This window comes from Mustela nigripes, chromosome 15, assembly GCF_022355385.1.
Source record: "Mustela nigripes isolate SB6536 chromosome 15, MUSNIG.SB6536, whole genome shotgun sequence".
Taxonomy (NCBI): Eukaryota; Metazoa; Chordata; class Mammalia; order Carnivora; family Mustelidae; genus Mustela; species Mustela nigripes.
Window position 1 is genome coordinate 54,688,295 of NC_081571.1, and position 19,148 is coordinate 54,707,442.

At 36.0% G+C, this 19,148-nt stretch overlaps 1 protein-coding gene across 7 annotated transcripts in view; it reads right to left on the minus strand.

Annotated features, from left to right (window-relative positions):
- Nucleotides 1-19,148, minus strand: part of MYCBP2 (MYC binding protein 2) — a 272,910-nt gene that overhangs the window by 150,171 nt on the left and 103,591 nt on the right. For all 7 annotated transcript variants that reach the window (XM_059377903.1, XM_059377906.1, XM_059377905.1 and 4 more), the window contains 7 exons: nucleotides 18,880-19,084; nucleotides 18,121-18,274; nucleotides 9,808-9,980; nucleotides 8,634-8,759; nucleotides 8,413-8,540; nucleotides 2,628-2,719; nucleotides 70-204 (listed from right to left, as the gene is read on the minus strand). In XM_059377903.1, coding sequence (XP_059233886.1) covers nucleotides 70-204; nucleotides 2,628-2,719; nucleotides 8,413-8,540; nucleotides 8,634-8,759; nucleotides 9,808-9,980; nucleotides 18,121-18,274; nucleotides 18,880-19,084 — 1,013 coding nt within the window. The remainder of the gene's footprint in view (nucleotides 1-69; nucleotides 205-2,627; nucleotides 2,720-8,412; nucleotides 8,541-8,633; nucleotides 8,760-9,807; nucleotides 9,981-18,120; nucleotides 18,275-18,879; nucleotides 19,085-19,148) is intronic.

The following is a 19,148-nucleotide window of genomic DNA, read 5'->3' on the forward strand; positions in this document are numbered from 1 at the left end:
AGCTGCTAAAACAATATTCCACTAACAAAAATGAGAGTTGCTTAAGTAATTCTTAAACATTTTGCTTACCCATCATCTGTGGTAATAGAAGCTTGTCCATGAGATCCACAGTCACTGCTGGGTCCGGACACTCGAGCCCATGCTACATACCACCAACCAGCTTGCAAAAGAACTGGTTCATCAAACATCATTGCATATTTTTCTCTGAGAGAAAAATTAGTGAGTCAAAGACAATGCCTTTGCACTACTCTGTTACATATATTTGTTATATATCCTTTATAAATAAAACATGAAATTCATTGTGTAAGATTCTTACTGAACATCATTAAAAACCTATTTTAAAAAGTCTGAAACAAATTAAAAACTAAAAATATCTGCACAGGAACATACACATAATAGTCATTTGTTGTCATGGTGATGGCACTCCTTACCTTGAATTCTAAAACTTGGTTAAATGTTATAAAGCTCTCATTAAAATAGCACAATTTTTTTTTAATTGTTCAAAAAAAACCACATGCCAATTTAATTGGAAAAAGAAACTATGAATTTCAGTTTTAAAGTGTTTTGAGAGGAAGTATGTTAAGAAAATGGTTCTGGAGTCAGATGGCCTGAGATCAAGGCTCAGCTTCGTGATCTGCTAGTTGTGTAATTTTGGGTAAGATATTACACCCTCTCTGTGACTCAGTTTCTTCATGTGAAAATAGGGATGAAGATGATGTCTAGATCACAGGACTGTTTTGAGGATTGAGGAAATTCAGATAAAGTATTTGGAACTGTGCCTGTCACAGTAACCACACAAAAAAATTTACTAAAATAGAAGGAGAAAGCTTATATATAAATAAGGAGATCTGATAAAGTTTTAGGTAATAGACTGTAGTGGTTGTTACTGGGATAGAGAAAAGAATGAAGGGTATCTGAGGAAGGGAAAAAATTAATGCACTGTAGAGGTATGAAAGTACAAAACAGGGCTTAAAAATGACAAGAGGTCCAGTCAGGTTAAAGCATTAAGACAGATAAAAAAGTATAGTTAGGCAGAAAGTTAAAAAAGATGTTGTAAAAGATTACTGAAGTCCTTTAATTCTAGCCTTAGGAACCTGGGTTTTGTTAGCAGGGAAATGAATAAAATCTAGGTGATTCTCTGTATGTGAAACAATATATTTTTTTTTGAAATGATATATTTTTGACTCATATTTATATGCTCAAAAATAAATACTAAGTGACAATGGCATCTTAAGGCTCTGTTAAAAATCAATCAACTAATTTCCTAAAATCTTCCTAATCTTCATTTGTATATCACATAAAAAACAACTAAAAAATATCTTCTGATACTCGTGAGTGCTTATAGTGAAAAAACTAAAAATTTTCTGTGGGTTTACTATTTTGTTCTCAAAAGCAGTTATCTGTTAAAAGCAAACTTAATGTCTTACTACCATTTTTAGTAAATACAAAACATTACAATTACAAAAAGTAATATTTATGGAGCACTTACATAAGCAAAAAGCTTATATATAACACACAAGGTTTTAACATAGTTATTACTGGTAAGTACAGTTTATTATTACTATTATGAGGTTCACTTTATTTTTTATTTATTTATTTTTTTTAAAGATTTTATTTATTTATTTGACAGAGAGAGATCACAAGCAGGCAGAGAGGCAGGCAGAGAGAGAGGAGGAAGCAGGCTCCCTGCTGAGCAGAGAGCCCGATGCGGGGCTCGATCTCAGGACCCTGAGATCATGACCTGAGCCGAAGGCAGCGGCTTAACCCACTGAGCCACCCAGGCGCCACCTCACTTTATTTTTTCCTCATCATTATATCCCCTGAAACAAATCACTAACTTGTCATAACACAAGAGAGAATTCTTGGGATTACACAGAGAGGACTGATAAAAGCGAATTCTCTTCATTTTAATGAAGTTTTATAAATAAACATCCAGATTCTGGTAACAGAAAACCCATTATCTTAACAGGTTTCAGTAAAGTTGGCCACCTCCCCAAGTGTGTTATATTCAAGCACATACTACAAGCATGGTGTCAGGCCACATGAGTGATCTGAATTATGGCCTGCTATGTCTATTTGGTACTGTAGACATACTGCTACAAGTAGTAAATAATTCTAGGACATTACTAGAAAGCTAGCACAGTAGGTGCTCTCTAAGCGATACACGAAAATAAAAGTGTGCAAAATATATGTATATTTTCATCTTCAATGGAGAAATATTTTATCTTTTAAAATACAAATACGGAAAACAATATTAGTTTTAGTACAGTTCTATTAAATACAACACTTCCTTTACCTAATATACAGCTTAATTTCTCAAGCATCTGATCACAGATTATTTATTTATTAAAGATTTTATTTATTTGATAGAGAAAGAGAGAGAGCACAAGTAGACAGAGTGACAGGCAGAGAGAGAGGGATGAGAGGCAGAGAGAGAGAGGGCTTCGCAGAGAGCATGATGTGGCACTCTATCCCAGGACTCTGGGATCATGACCTGAGCTGAAGGCAGATGCTTAACAATCTGAGCCACCCAGGCATCCCCACAGATTCTTACATTTCTTCACTCACAATGAATTTTTTTACATTAAGTATGTGAGGATGCTGCTGAGTAATGAGGAAATCTTTACCTGGCAGCACAGTCATAAGCCAACACATCGGTCTCTGCAAGAAGGTCTCCATCGGTTTCATGATCTCCTCCATCAGGACCCAACTCGAATAGCTGGGAAAAGGAGAAAAACACATCATGTCCAATTGCTCAGTCATGCAAACCTGCTGAATAATATGTTTATAATTTTGTGTGTTTCCAATAATGTGTTGGACACTCCAGAATACAAAAATCAGAATGCCTGCTTTTTAAATGTTAAATACACAACCCTACATATTTAAATTAAGAAACTTATGGCCTATGTAAATCTCAGTCCTCCTTATTTATATATTCATCTATTTATAGCAAATGTTCTCAGCTGTTCTGTACCAAATATAAACATGTGATGGAATGAGAGAACTCAACCAACGCATTTTATCTACGTGAGCTTTCAAATGAGGAAGAATTTTGCTTCAACACTTAGAATCTGTGAGATCTGAGATCCAGTTTCCTCATCCATAAAAGGAAGGAGGACACTAACAGTGCCTACTTCGTAGTAATTTTTGAGAATTACAAAAAGTAATTTTTTGTAAGCACTTAGAAAAATACCCAGAAAGAAAGGCTACAAAAGTGTTAGCTACGGAGAGACAGAGGAATAAGAGAAGATACGCATCCTTAAAAACACGGATAACAAAAAGTAGTTCGAGGTAATACGGCATGGGAAGAGGAGAGATGAAGAGGAAACAAATGGTTATAAAACAAGGGGAGGACCAAACAGTCTGGGAAAAGGATAAGATAGTTAATATCAAAGAGGAAAAGTGAGGAAATTAAATTAAAATAAAGGAGAATTATCAGGAAGAGATCTTTTTTCTTTAAAAATAGACCAATACAAATAAAAACCCCTTATTTCTCTGGAGAATTACAGCAGTGAACTACAAAAAAGGCAGATAAAACACTAAGGACAAAGAGAAGGGAACTTACTAGGCAATTACTAGGGTAGATGTTTCATTTTTTCAATTATATGCTAATGATGTGAAAATCTGTCTCCAGCTCAGCTCTTGTTCTCAACAGTCACTACATCCACCTGCCACACACCGCCTACCACCAGCTGGATCTCATAGCTCTAAAGGGACTCACTCCCCTGTCTCCTGCTTCCCCTGTTCTGATTAATGGCACTATCACTCACCTACTCACTCAGATAAAAAACCTGGAATAATCCTTTTTTCTGTATCTTTCTGCCATCACTACATCTATTCTATTGCTTGTATCGAAGTTTTGTCAATTCAAGGATGCTCACGGTTATTAGTTAGAACTCATCAGTCTTCTTATCTCTGTTCTCTCTTTGCTCTGGCCCATACACCACAAAGCTAAAAAGTTTTATTTTTGTTTAATGACCCCCAGTACTCTTTTTAAAATGAGTATCTGATTGGAATACTTCTTTAAAATTCTTCAATGGTTTCTCATTTCTTTCTTTGTAGCATGACATACAGGTCCTTAATGAATTCCCCCTAACCTGGCTCCCCTGCTTATATTCAAAAAATATCTTTCAGGGTACCTGGGTGGCTCAGTGGGTTAATAAGCCTCTGCCTTCAGCGTAGGTCATGATCTCAGGGTCCTGGGATCAAGTCCCGCATCGGGCTCTCTGCTAGGCAGGGAGCCTGCTTCCTCCTCCCTCTCTCTCTCTCTTTTCCTGCCTCTCTGCCTACTTGTGATCTCTCTCTGTCAAATAAATAAAATCTTTAAAAAATAAATTATTTTTTAACACATACTGTGTGACAGGCACAATTCTAGACACTTGCATATAGGGATGAACAATGCAAACAAAAAAATGGTGGCTATTGGAAGTAAGTTTCTGGGTAAGGGAGAGGATTTAGTTTTAAGTAGGTTCACCAGAGGGTCAAGACCTGAAGATAATGAGGAAGTAATCACACAGGTACTGAAGTAAAGAGCTGTAGTGAGAGGGAGTAGCCAGTGCAAAGATCCTGAGGTTTCAGTATGCCTGGCTTGCCTGAGGAACAACAGCAGGCCAGTGTGGCTGGATTAGAGTGAGGCAGCTGGTATAACGTAAGGTCAGAATGATAATGGCACTGAATTCTGGTGTTTTGTGGGCCCTTATGAGGCCTGTGGCTTTTAATCTAATATAAGAAGACATTGCAGGAATCTGAACAGAGAGGAGTGGCAGAGTCTGGTACTAGGGATAGTTTTTAGAAGTGTAGATCCTAGATTTATTTCCTAAGTGTAGACAATAGTATTTGCTGCTGAAGGGGATGTGGGGTGTGACAGAGGGAAGGCAATGATGACTCCAAGATTTCTGGCCTAAGCAGCTGGAAGAATAAAGTTTATTCTAGGTCAATTAGCTGGGATGGGAAAAATACAGTATCAGCAGGTTTAGAGAGATGACCAGAAGATAAGTGTTAAATATGCTATATCCAAAATGCCTATTAGCTATCCAAGAGGAGAAGCAAAGTAGGCAGCTGTATATATGACTTTTGAGGTTTAATAATAAGAAGAAAAATACTTAAGCCATAAGGCTGGATCACTCCAGGGATGAGTAGATTTAAAAAGTGCCCAAGACTGAGTTCTTATAGAGGTCTGGAAGAGGTCTCCAATATGTAGAGGTCTGGAAGATAATAAGTAACCAGCATGAGACTTAAAAGAGCAGTCAGTGAGACAGAAGGAAAACCAAGTGTGGTACCGTGGGAGACAAGTGAAGATAGTATATAAAAGAAGGGGTTGATAAGATTAAATTATGTTGACTGGCTAAGGAAGAGGTGGACTAAGCCTTGACCACTGGCTTCAGCAATCAGAAATCACTCACATTCTTGAACAGGGCAGCTTTGGTAGAGTGGGGGGCAAAACGCCGATTAGAGTACGTTCAAGAAGGAAGGGAAAGAGAGAGAATGTAAATAAAAAGTACATAAAATTAAGAATATGTACAGAGTCCAGCTAGGTGGCTAGTCTCTATGGCTAGACAAGTACACAAGTACCTTTGCCCAGAGTAGTTCATGGTGGAAGAGTCTTCTAGCAGGAGGAAAGAGATAAAAGAGAACCTATCAAGACAGATGTCTAGTTTCTGCCTTATGGTAAGAAGTATATGGTGGATGGTACTATTCAAGAGACAAACCACTGGAAGAGAGCCACATCCTAGGGAAAGAGCATGAATTCAGTTGCAACATAAAGACCAACAACTGTCATGCCTTAAAAGCACTCACATGGAAATGGGTCAAAGAAGAAGTCAGAGCTGGACATTCAAAATTTGGGCATTATGGTATGCTGACAGCTATTTATTTATTTATTTATTTATTTATTTAAAAGATTTTATTTATTTATTTGTCAGAGAGAGAGTGAGCGAGAGCGAGTACAGGCAGACAGAGTGGAAGGCAGAGTCAGAGGGAGAAGCAGGCCCCCTGCGGAGCAAGGAGCCCGATGCGGGACTCGTTCCCAGGACGCTGGGATCATGACCTGAGCCGAAGGCAGCTGCTTAACCAACTGAGCCACCCAGGCGTCCCTCTGACAGCTATTTAAACTTTGGGCTTATTAGAGAATATTTAGGAGAAAATACAGAGGAAACAGGGGCTAGGGCTGGGTCTAGAAGAATTTAGTCTCCAGGTAGAAGAGGACAAACCTACAGAAGAGAAGAATCAACCAGAAATATGATAATAAAATAAAAAAACAAGATTTACTGCTAGAAAAAAAAATGTATATCTTAAAGAGGTGAATGGAGAAAAAAAAAGACTTCTGTTGGAAAACCTTAATCTACTCATTAATAACTGAATTTCTTTCTTTCTTCTTTTTTTTTTTAAATTTTCTTTATTTATTTGACAGAGAGAGATCACAAGTAGGCAGAGAGGCAGGCAGAGAGAGAGGGGGAAGCAGGCTTGCCGCTGAGCAGAGAGCCCGATGCGGGACTCGATCCCAGGACCCTGAGACCATGACCTGAGCCAAAGGCAGAAGCTTAACCCACTGAGCCACCCAGGTGCCCCTGAATTTCTTTTTTAAAAAGATTTTATTTATTTTTGCAAGAAAGAGAAAGCGCACGAACATGCGTATAGAAGAGAAAGAGAGAGCATGAGCTGAAGGAGAGGCAGATGGAGAAGGAGAAGCACACTCCCTGCTGAACAGGGAGCCAGATGTGGGGCTCATCCCAGGACCCTGGGATCATGACCCAAGCTAAACCACCCAAGTGCCCCGATAACTGAATTTCAAAGGCAAGTTCACTTTCAGGGAATGGGAGGAGTAAAAGGAGATCTGAGACTTGAGGGGGAAAAAAATCATACCTAATATATAAACAGCATTACGGAAGGCCTATATACTTCTATACCACAACTACTGGAGAGAAGGGTCACTATGGTGTTCAATATTATCAAAACAAAATGAAAAACCTTTCAGGGACAGAAAAAAATGTATCTTCTCAAAAACTTAATAGGAATTGCCAACTAGCACTGCATCATTGCCTTTGCTTTTCTATCTTGACTTCAAATCAAGACATTTTCAATAACCCTTTGAAAGCAGTTGCTCTAAAATAAGCCAAAAACCAAAACTGTTTCCCTTTTCCTTTTCTTTTCCTTTCCTTCTTTTCTTCTTCCTTCCTTCATATGTACCTACTTACCTACCTATGCCACTGTATTAATAATTAAGTGTTCTTAATTATTATTTCATCCCTATCCTCTATATAACTCAAGGGGCTTGTAATTCTTTTTTAATTTCCATATTATCTGTATTTCTTTAGCATGTGTATTCCAATTACAGCCAGAAAGAAGCTATATCTTCAACAGTTTGTCAGTTCTGGTTCAGCTTCTAGGGGACGTGTCCTCAAAAACAATCATAGTAAGGGAGTTTTAACATAGTAATATAAGTTTTAGATATTACTGAGAGGAGTAAGAAAAGATCTCCTAAACAGATGGCATTTAATTAGAATTTTTAATGAAGCCTGCTACTGAAATTAAGGCACAAACTATAGTTTTCTCTCTTTATTTTTTAAATTATTTTTAATTTTTTTTATTTTTAATTTTTCTTGGAGAGAGAGTGTGAGAGCTTACACATGTGAGCAGGGGTCGAAGGTTGGGGAAGAGGGAGTGGGACAGAAAATCTTAAGCAGGCTCCATCCCCAGTGTGGAGCCCAACTTGGGGCTCAATCTCCAAAACCGAGTCAGAGACTCTTAACTGACTGAGCCACAGACACGCCCCTCTCTTTTATTTTAAAGGCAAAACCAGATTAATCCGAGAAGTGGAACATTCAAGATCTTAGTGAATTTTCAAAGTATGAGCACATCCTTTGCTTGGAATAACTGCAGACCCTTTCTGAGATGAACAGGTACAGTAAACTGAGGACTTTTGATTATTTTTATTTTGTCTACCCGATGAAATCCATACCCCATATTCTATCTCTAGCTTCATCCCTGGTCCCTGCCTCAGGGTGATCATGTCAGTTTACAAAGGATTTGGCATCAAAAATGCTAAAAAACTTTTAAAGCTACATCAAAATGTCCCTGCATCAAAACAGCTGTGCACCTGTCATTAAAGTGGCTAACAGAAAGGAGGCATATCAAAATGTCCTGCTATTACTAGACCACTAGGAAGTTCAGTACAAATGACTGAGATGGACTAGTCTCTTTCAGCCTAAAATTATTAAAAAATCATTTTCTGTTCACTTTCTCCCATCTTGACTTTTGATTTTCTAATGAGTCCATGATCTAGTATTATCGCATTACATTTTAGCAGAGTTTTCTCAAGTCCTCTATTATATATTATATGTATATAAAATCATAAACTAAGTCAAAACCAACATCTTCAAATAAAAAAGGGCAACAGTGTCAAAATCTGCTTACCTTAATTTTAGCAGTATATTCTCCTCTCCCTCCAAACAAACCAAGGCCACCAAGTAAAATATCAGTGTCAGCACTAAAACGTATAGCTTCTACTGAATGAGCAGAGTAACCCCAGCCCCCTCCATGACCTAAAGGATATAAATAATAATTAATGTTATAAAATATCTATGTATATATATTTCACTTAAATAACAATATTTCTTAAACATAAATATACATACTTTCAAACCTGTTTACTACACTATAATCTTCTTTGGAATAAACCTTCATTACTGCTTGAGTCTCCTCCTCTGTACTTGCAACACCCATTTTTAAATCCTGCATAGCTGCTAAGGTATCAAGGCAACCTAGAAACAAACAAAAATTCAACTCCTTGATATTAAAATTTCCCATTATACTGATGGTATAAGATGCTGTAGGGGACAAATTAAAATAATCAACTCTGAGTGTGCTCAAAAATGCACTCTAAGCTTTAAACAATATTTCATGAAAGAATACCTATAACCAGTAAGAATTCTCTATTTGGGTAATTATATGTAAACACATTCTATATATCAATGTTTTGCAAAAACTTGAAAAGTTGGACTCGCTCAATCTTTGAGTCTTTACAAGGTTCTTCCTTTTATGAAACTCTGAATTACTTTTAGATTCTTAAGAGTTCTACATGAGGAAGACATAGCAGGCTGAGAGAACCTTAATCAATGCAAGTTTTGGATGTTTACAATGATTACCACATGAAATTTGAGAAAAAGGAAGCAAGGAATTATATGTATGATCTATTTAATTATACTTAGAAATATGATTTCAGAGCTGAAAATTTTAGATAACCATAAACGAGTCTTCTTAAAAGCAATAAATAAGTAGTTACATGGATTGGTATATAACTTCTATGAAAAGAATATATATAAATTCTGAAAAAATGCTATATTTAAATTAAATAGAAGTGAAGTTGGTGTGCTGTGAAAATGGTGTTATATAAGAAAAAACAAGTAATATATACAAAATTCATAATTATATAAAAACATTTTGTAGAATTTATTTAAAAATGTATATAAATTAAATTTTATAATTATACATTTGAATATTCCATCTGCATCTCTAAAGTTTTTATATTAAAACTGAAAAAAACAGTATTTAAAAAAATTTTCCTGATAGAAATTATATTCAGGAATGCTTTATGTTTGGCCATACATGAATTGTGTTGGTTCAAGTCTGATATGTTGGTGTTTGTGGGACTGATAAACTTCTTTAAGTTAGAGGGTTTAATGTATATTGCAACTAGAATATTGTTGTTTAACACATATGAGAAAATAAAACACAAATCTAAATATTCTTTAAAAAAATCCTCAGCACATATTAATGAAAATTAGCTGATCATCAAAAGAGCAACCCTACCTAGAATGTGCAAAGCTGCATGAGATCGGGTGGTGAGAGCCCTGGATCCTGTTGGTAAGGCAAGTTCAGGACTTAGAATACTGCATCTGGATTGCATGTCTGCTGCAGAGGGAAGTCTGGCATCAGCAACCACTGCATTGTAACACCACAGTTCTCTGGTATTTGGTCGAAACCTTCAAGAAAGAATAATCATAGCACTTCAACATACAGTTTCTAAATTTCCAAAGTACAACTGATGATACAAAGAGAATATAGTCAGCTTAAAGAGGACAAAATGTAGTTCATTATTTTCTGAGTTAAATATATAAATAAAATTATCTGTCACTAGAAGTGAAATAATTTGAATGAAACAGTATTATAGATCATGATACTTGATAAGTAACAGAGCAACAGCATACATATATGAAGCTTCTATACATACTATCCATAAAAAACGTTTAAAGACAAAGGGCAAGTTGAAAGAAAATAGGTGACACATACGTATGAGACAAAACAACAATATCCACAATCCTGTAAACCAATAAGAGACAATCCATCCAGTATCAAGAGCGGGCAAAAGACCTGGAATGCGGTTTTCAGAAAGAAAGCACTAGTAAAGTGTATGTAGATGTTCAAACACTAATAAACAGTAACCCATAAGCGACCCACAATATCCTCCATCATCTCATTTCTCTTATCTCTTCCACAAAAACATTCTCAAAAAGCTGCCTCTACTTCTTTACCACTTTTTCTTTTTGCTATGAATTCTTTTTGGAAAAGTTTTTATCAACTACACAGTACATACAAAATAATAGTAACAAAATATTTTCAAATGAGGTATGAAGAATAATGGATAATAATAATAATGAAGAATAATATGCACTAGTAAAAAGAAAATTACTACTATCTCGGCTTTTCTTCCCTACTCAATTTCTTCCCTTTTCCTTCAAAATTACCTTGAATTAACAATTAGCAATTACCTTGAATTTCAAGAGTTTACCATTCTCTTGCTTTTAAGATTTTTTTCATATGTTTATATCAAAATTGTGTATAACTTAAGTTTCATATTTTGAACCGTATATGAACAGGATACACTGTTCTTTTGTTATCTTTCTTCAAACAATATTCTTACAATGTATTTTTATTTTTATTTATTTATTTATTTATTTTTATTTATCAGAGAGAGAGAGGGGGAGAGAGTGAGCACAGGCAGACAGAATGGCAGGCAGAGGCAGAGGGAGAAGCAGGCTCCCCGCTGAGCAAGGAGCCCGATGTGGGACTTGATCCCAGGACGCTGGGATCATGACCTGAGCCGAAGGCAGCTGCTTAACCAACTGAGCCACCCAGGCATCCCTACAATGTATTTTTAAAGTGATGTATGACTCTTTAAGTTCACTCATTCTTGTTGTAAAATATTTTTTTAAGACTTTATCATTTATTTATTTGAAAGAGAGAGAACATGAGAAGGGGGAGGGTCAGAGGGAGAAGAAGCAGGCTCCCTGCTCAGCAGGGAGCCTGATGTGGGACTCGATCCTGGGACTCCAGGATCATGACCTGAGCTGAAGGCAGTTGCTTAACCAACTGAGCCACCCGGGCACCCATCTTGTTGTAAAATATTAAGAGTTCATGTGACTATATTACAACTATATGTCCATTCTGTTTTTTTTTTTTTTTTTTAAGATTTTATCTATTTATTTGAGAGAGTGAGAGAGAGACAGAGCATGAAGGGGGAGGGTCAGAAGGAGAAGCAGACTCCCCCTGCTCTGCCAATGTGGGACTCCATCCCAGGATCCTGGGATCATGACCTGAGCCGAAGGCAGACGCTTAACTGACTGAGCCACCCAGGTGCCCCTTATTTGTCCATTCTATTACTGATAGCAAAAAAACAAAACAAAACAAACACCATTCAATTTTCCAATAAAAAAAAAAAAATGCTGCTGTGGATAATTTTAAACATAGCTCCTAAAGCTTAAGTACGAGACTAGACAGGAAGGAAGACCAAAGTAATCATTTTTTCATAACTCGTAAGCCTACATAGAAAATAATCATTTTTTTGAAAATCTGATTTGTGTCAGATACAGCTAACATTCAGATTCATTTATTAAGGATGGACTTCTCAATCAATGGTGCTTGATGATCCACGTGTACTAAATATAAGAGAAACAAAACTCAACAATCCCACTTCCGGCATATATCCAAAAGAACTGAAAGGAGAACCTTGAAGTGGTATTTACACATTCACAATCATAGCAGCATTATCCACAACAGCCAAGAGGTAGAAGCAACTTAAGCAACCATGGATGGATGAGTGGGTAAATAAAATGCAGTAGAAACATACAATGGAATGTTATTCAGTCTTAAAAAATTCAGAAAGAATTCTGTCACAGGGTGCAATGCGAATGAATCTCAAGGACATGATGCTAAGTTAAATAAGCTAGTCACAAAAAAGACAAGTACTGTATGATTCCACTTCTTTATCAAAAGTTGTCAAATGCATAGACAGTAGATGGTGGAGGGTGGAGGGTGGAGGGAAGGAGAAGTGGAGAGTTGTTCTTTGGGGATAGAGTGTCAGTTTTACAAGATGAAAACACCTCTGGAGATCTACTAGACAACAGTGTGAATATACTTAACACTGCTGAATTATACACTTATAAATGGTAACATTTTATGTTTTTTAGCACAATTATTTTATGTATTTTATATGTATTTTAGCCCAAAATTTTTTTATTTTAAACTTAAAAATAATACTTGGTGTAGAATAAATTCTATGAAAGTACCTGCTATAATTAGTACAATTGCTTATAATTTAATCTCTTAATCTAATTGGGTTTTTTTGGTGTGTGTTTATTTCTATTTCTCTGGTTGCTTTTAAAACTTTTCTCTTGGTCTTTAGTGTTCTATAGTTTCCCTATAATTCTCCTGGTTGCAAATAATGGGAACACATAATTTCTAATATTTCTGAATTTAAATCTTTTTTTTTTTTTGGTTCTGGAAAATTCTTAGGCATTATCTCTTCAAATATTGTTTCTCCTCTATTTTCTCTAATCTCTAAAATTTCCTTCTTGGACTTCTATTAGATCTTTTCATTATATTCTTCAAATTTTTTTCATATTTTTTATATTCTTGTTTCTGTGGCATTTTGTGTAATTTCCTCTCAATTCTTCAAATCTGGTCTACTCATGCATTTAGGTAAACAACTATTCTTCACTTATAAAAGTTTTGTTTGGTTGTTTTTCAAATATGCCTCATCATTCTGAGTCTCATTATGAGTTTCTTTTGCTTGATCAATTTTACCTTTTATTTTTAAACATTACATATATAATTTATATTGTTTCTGCTAATTCCAAGATGAAACTGATCTTGTTGTTCGTCTTTAGCTGAATTTCACTAACAGTAATATTGTTTATATGTTAAGCAATCTTGGACTTTGTGCTCCTATTTGATGGAATGTTAATAAATGAAAACCCTATGGGCCTAAACAGAGGAGGGGTTTTCTCTGAAGATGATTTACACTTGTCTTCTGCTGGAGACACAGGGGTATTACCTATTTAATCTCAGTTAGGCATCATTCCAAGGCCAGAAGCTTAACAGAGTTTCAGGATCAGTTTCCATCTTAGTCACCTCACAGCTAGCACAACATATGTTTTCCAAACTGCAGCACTGCTTATCAGCATTTGCCCCTAGTGAAATCCCGTGTTTATAGTGCTGACTGCTTACTTCGCAAGGGTCACCGCACGAGGTATGACTTTTATTTTTATGCTGGCTTTCTTTCTTTGAGATGGGGGCAGAAAACAGGGGCAGTATATTAGCAACATCTTGGCTGAGTGTCAAGCCAATGTATAAAAATACAAACTTTTCTTTCTTTTTTAAAGCATAGGGGCCCCTTCAAAGTGTTTAGTTTACCAAATTGCCAGAAGTGAAATGCCCCACTCATTCTTCAAACACCAGTCTAGTTTGCACATCTACCACTTCCATGAAATTATTCTCAAAATTGCAAATAACTTCTAAGTAGCTAAACCTAATGGAATTTTTTGTCATCTACTCAGGTAAGCCCTCAGCAGTATTCCAACATCACTGAACACTCTTCTTTTTGACTCACTCCCCCTTTAATTTCTATGTCTACACACACTCTCGCTTTTTCCCGTAGTTCGTAAACTGCTCCTTCTAGTCTCCCAACTAGTTTCTCCTATCTCACCTAACTTCTCTAAATCTTAAAAGCCCTCCTCAACCTACATCCTCTGTCTATGTGATCGTGTCCAATAACATAGCTTTAGATACACCTAAACTAAAAATTCTCAAATATATATCCCAGTCCAGAGCAGTCCTTTGAACCTGGCTCACTTAACATGTCAAAAACAGAAATCTTAAACAAAATCTGTCCCTTTCTCAACTTTTCCTGGCTTGGTAAATGCCACCATGTTTATTCAAATGCCAAAATCAGAACCTTGGAAATCATCCTTGACTACTTTCTTTCCTTAACCACTTTCTAATACAAGCAAGTTTTATTGGCTCTGTTCCAAAAAATATGCTGCTGACTGCTCCTCTCCATCACCCTCCCACCACTACCACTCTAAGTTTCATGCCATCATCTCTCCCCTGCACTGCTGCAGGAACCTCCTACAACTACTCTTGCCTCCTTCCCATTTATTTTTTCACAAAACAAGTATAATACTTAATGTCACTTCCCAAGTGACTTAATGTCACTTAATGTCAAAATCTTACAAAAACTTCCTATTTTGAAGAAAATTCTATTTCCTTAATCCAGTCTACAAAGTCCTACATGTCCTGGTCCTGCCTACCCCTCTGAATTTATTTCATGCTGCTCACTCACTATGCTTTAACCACACTAGGTTTCTACAAATTCCTAAAACACCACCAGGTTTTTGCACCAAAGTATTTGGGTCTACTAAGCTCTGCTTGCTCAGAAAACTTTCCCTAACTCTTCAAATGCTTGGTTCTTTCTTATACTTTAAGGTCTTAACTTAATTGTCTCCACTGAATGGAATATAGGTCAGTGCTGTTAACCTCAATTACAGCAACTCCTTCTTCTTTAACAATACTAAGTAAGATCTATAAAGTGTATTATTTATTCACTTTCATATAGTCTATATTTCTGTTTAAAAAAAAAGACAACTTCCCTATGAGCAAGGGAATCTTATCTGTATCTTACTGTATCAATCTTTGCTTACCATACAGAATCTATTTAATATTTACAGACTAAAATTAATAGCAAAATTAAAAAAAAAAAGCACTGTATACTGATGTTGGCAGTATGGGAAAATATGGATTCTCACTGCATTTGGTGAGAGAGTACTGAAAGACAATTTAGCAGTATATATCAAAATTCTATGAGCCAATCTTTTGGCCCCGCAATTCCACTTCTTAAAAGCTATCTTATGGGAATACCCTTCCATGAGTACAAAACTGTGTGTATATACACACCTGTGTTTGTGTGCTCACTCTGGCAATATAGGTAATACCAAAATATTAAAAAGTAACCTACAATGTTTGTTAACCTACAATTTTTAAAATATTAAAAAGTAACCTACAAAATTTATTACTAGGAAATATCCTAGTAAGTGTATTTTGGTTTATCCAGACTATAGAATTCTATAGAGTTTAAATAACAAAGCAGTTCTTACTGTACTGACTTGGAAAGATCTACAAACTGTCATTTAGCCCCCCCCCCCAAAAAAAAACACCTTAGCTTTTAAAATGAATATATTCTTATATACATTAAAAAACACATGCATTTTTAAAAAGTGTCAAACAATATAAACCAAACTTTATACCTGTGACCCACAGAGGTTAGTAGGATTTGAGTGGGGGGGAAGAAAAACATCTGAAGGACCACACAATTCAAGTTTTGCTTTGCATTTGAAAAAGTAACATATGTGTTATTTGTGTAAATTTTGAAGTGGGAAATAAAATTGCTATTCTTTTTTTTTTTTTTTTTTTTTTTTTAAGATTTGTATTTATTTGACAGACAGAGATCACAAGTAGGCAGAGAGGTAGGAAGAGAGAGAGGAGGAAGCAGGCTCCCTGTTGAGCAGAGAGCATGATGCAGGGTTCAATCCCAGCACCCTCAGATCATAACCTGAGCTGAAGGCAGAGGCTTTAACTCACTGAGCCACCCAGGTGCCCCTAAAATTGTTACTCTTAACATTTATCTGCTTTTTACAGATGCTAAGTTTCCAATTACTTGGGAGAAGTTAGCTGTTTTTTTTTTTTAAGATTTTATTTATTTAGTTTACAGGAGAGACAGAGATCAAAAGTAGGCAGAGAGGCAGGCCCAGAGAGAGAGGGGAAGCAGGCTCCCTGCTGAGCAGAAAGCCCAATGTGGGGCTCGGCCCCAAGATCCTGGGATCCTGACCTGAGCTGAAGGCAGAGGCTTTAACCCACTGAACCACGAAGGCATCCCGAGAAGTTAGCTGTTAAGAATACAAAAGGAAGCAGACTCTGTTCGGGAAGGAAAGTCAAAGTGAGCTACTACTAAACCTACAGTGTGTAGTACTGCAAGTATTTAAACCCAAAGTGTAAGTATTGAATGAGAAACACAAAGGACATAAACCAGCCAGAAGTCAGGACAATGGAATAAAACTCTGATTCTGATTATAAGAAAACATCTTCTAGCTGTTTAATGAAACGTTTGAGGAGATTACTCTTCATCTTTTAATCTCTGTTTTGGAACAAAGGAGTAAATATTCAAGGACCTGGCAAGGCATTTCAGATCATCCCTCCCAGTGCTTTCACCATTCGTGTAGAAGGCGAGGCTCAGCTAAACGCACACTACACTTCTGAGTTCTGTAGTTCTGTCAAGACTCCAGGGAAATAGCTCTAGTTATACTGTTAGAATCTAGTTCTGCTAGTAACTAATTTAAAGAATGTATTTCTAATTTAGTGAATGTATCCATAAACAAAATCTCTACTGTTGATCTTTATTTTGTTAGTGTAAATTTCTTTCATTTAAAGATTAAACATATAAAGATAATAGAAAATAAAACATCAGTTTAAACCAAAGTCCAAACCAGGGCTTGCTCTTTGGTAACTAAGACTCTTGTATACAGACTTGTCATCAGTAAATAACTAATGACTAGTCTTTCTTTACACCATGTGCCTTTCTATCCCCTCCACACTATCTCACTGTGACCACTATAATTTTGGTTCTCAGCAGCTCATGTCTTTATAAGGATTACTATAAGACTACTCACCTCTAGTTTCTCCTTATCTAATCTATCCTGTATAATGCTGCTTGAGCAACTACAGAGTGCTACTCAATCAATTCTGGCTTCCAGGCCTTTCCACAAAATGAACACTAAGACAGCAGGCTGGTCAGCAACCTGGGAAGTACTGTAATTCCTTCACTCTGAATTCAGCCTTAGGACTGATAGAAAACATGGCTTAAGACCTGGCTGGCTGACGGAAATGAAAGAAGGCATGGGCAGAGGAAGAAGACAAAGAAGTCTTTTCCCTTTCCTCATTGGTGCCACTTAAACCTTTCAATTTGTCTAATTCCTGTCCACTGACTTGGCCAAATAAACAATGAAATAGGGGGAAAGAAAAAATAAAGGTAAGTCCTAAGATGCGTCAATCTGGTAATGCAGGGGATACCTCCTACTAGAATTTAAAGCCAGAAATGCTGAAGACAGAAATTCTCTTTATTCATGATACAAAGCACTAAAACAAATTTAAAGTAGATACAACATAATTTGAATCTTTAGTGTACCTGTATCCATTCTCTACACTTTTACAGTTTCTAGAGTTTGGTAATCCTATACATTTCTACACTTCTCTATCAATATATGAATATTCATAAAGGGTTATCTTAATTATTCTATGTTGTCTTTGGCACAATTTCTTCTACATAGCTCGTAATAATTTGGTATATGGAAAACACAGACAAGATTGCTGACAGATCAAAAATAATTAACAACAAGATTCTTGAAAGTAAAACTGCTTAATATAATGACAGCAGCAAATAGTTCCGTAGCACGTACTATGTGCCTCTGCTCTAAATTCTTCACTCTTCATAACAATTTATGAGATAGGTACTATTATCACTCCAAATTTATAAATGAGAGAAGAGAAGCACACAGAGTCAAAGTAGCCACTCCAAGGTGACACAGAAAGCACACTGTGGATCTGGAATAACGCAAGGCAGCCTGGCTCAGAACATACGCTTAAACATTGCACTACACTGCAAAGGTTCTGGGGAGCACAGTTAAACAAGAGAATTCTCATGTATAAAAGGTCTGCCTTATACCTGAATATTGTATCACCACAAGAGTATAATTTGATCAGAACTTATTACTCTATTTTATGAACAGAGCTTACCTCCAAATGACATCATATACTGGATCAAGACACACACCAAATCCTTGCAGATCTTCTTGTTCAGAGTCATTAAAAGTTTTACAGCTCCCATCCACTTTATTTATCAGAAGACATTTAAATGGAGGAGGTTCTGATATAGAAGCAGGTACCAAGCCTTGGGGAAAGATATTTATCCATCTTGAAAATGCATTACCTTTTTATAATGCCTCAGCTTAGAAGATAAGTATTATTTATAAGGGAAGTATTATTATTACATCCATTTTACAGATGAAGAAACTGAGACTTGAATAAATTAAAAACTTTAAGGTAATAGAATTAGTACCAAAACCTCAGGCTGTCTAAATCTACAACTTATGCTCTTAATTTCTAGACTGTATCACTCCATTATATAATTAGTTATGATCTCACAAATGCAAGTATACATTTATACCTATAGCTGGAACTTCAAAGTTTGACTTAAGTAACCTTTCACTGAAATTAATTTCTACCATTTCTTTAGCAAGAACCAATACAGAAAAATTCCTCCTTCCAATACAGGTTTTATCCTATCACGATTTATTTAGCTCGTATTTCCAATACTCTCTAGCTTATAAATATTCACATAAACACAGACATTTAGAAGCTTCTTTTAAATTTCTTCAGATAGAAAGAAAAAAAAAAGCTCTAAGATTATATATCTCATGATAGGTAAAGATGAACCATTTATTGTCAGTTATGACAAATATTTTGGGAAGAACATTTGTTTGTTTGGGGTATTACCTATTATGTGTTTACTGGCAAAAATTTCTGATGTAGCCAGCACATGAGAATTAATAAGTGCTTCATCAATGCGTAAGAAGGTCTGGTCCCCACTTGCACCTATCCAGGTAGCTTTTCGTCCATACTTTGATCCAATGTTAGGCATGGGAGCTGGTTTTGCATTCCAATATGGCACATCCAAAATTGGTCTACCCAGCTGTCCTTTCTAAAAGATTAAATAAACCATATTAACAACATTCCTAGATAAAAAATCTATAATTTTTTATAAA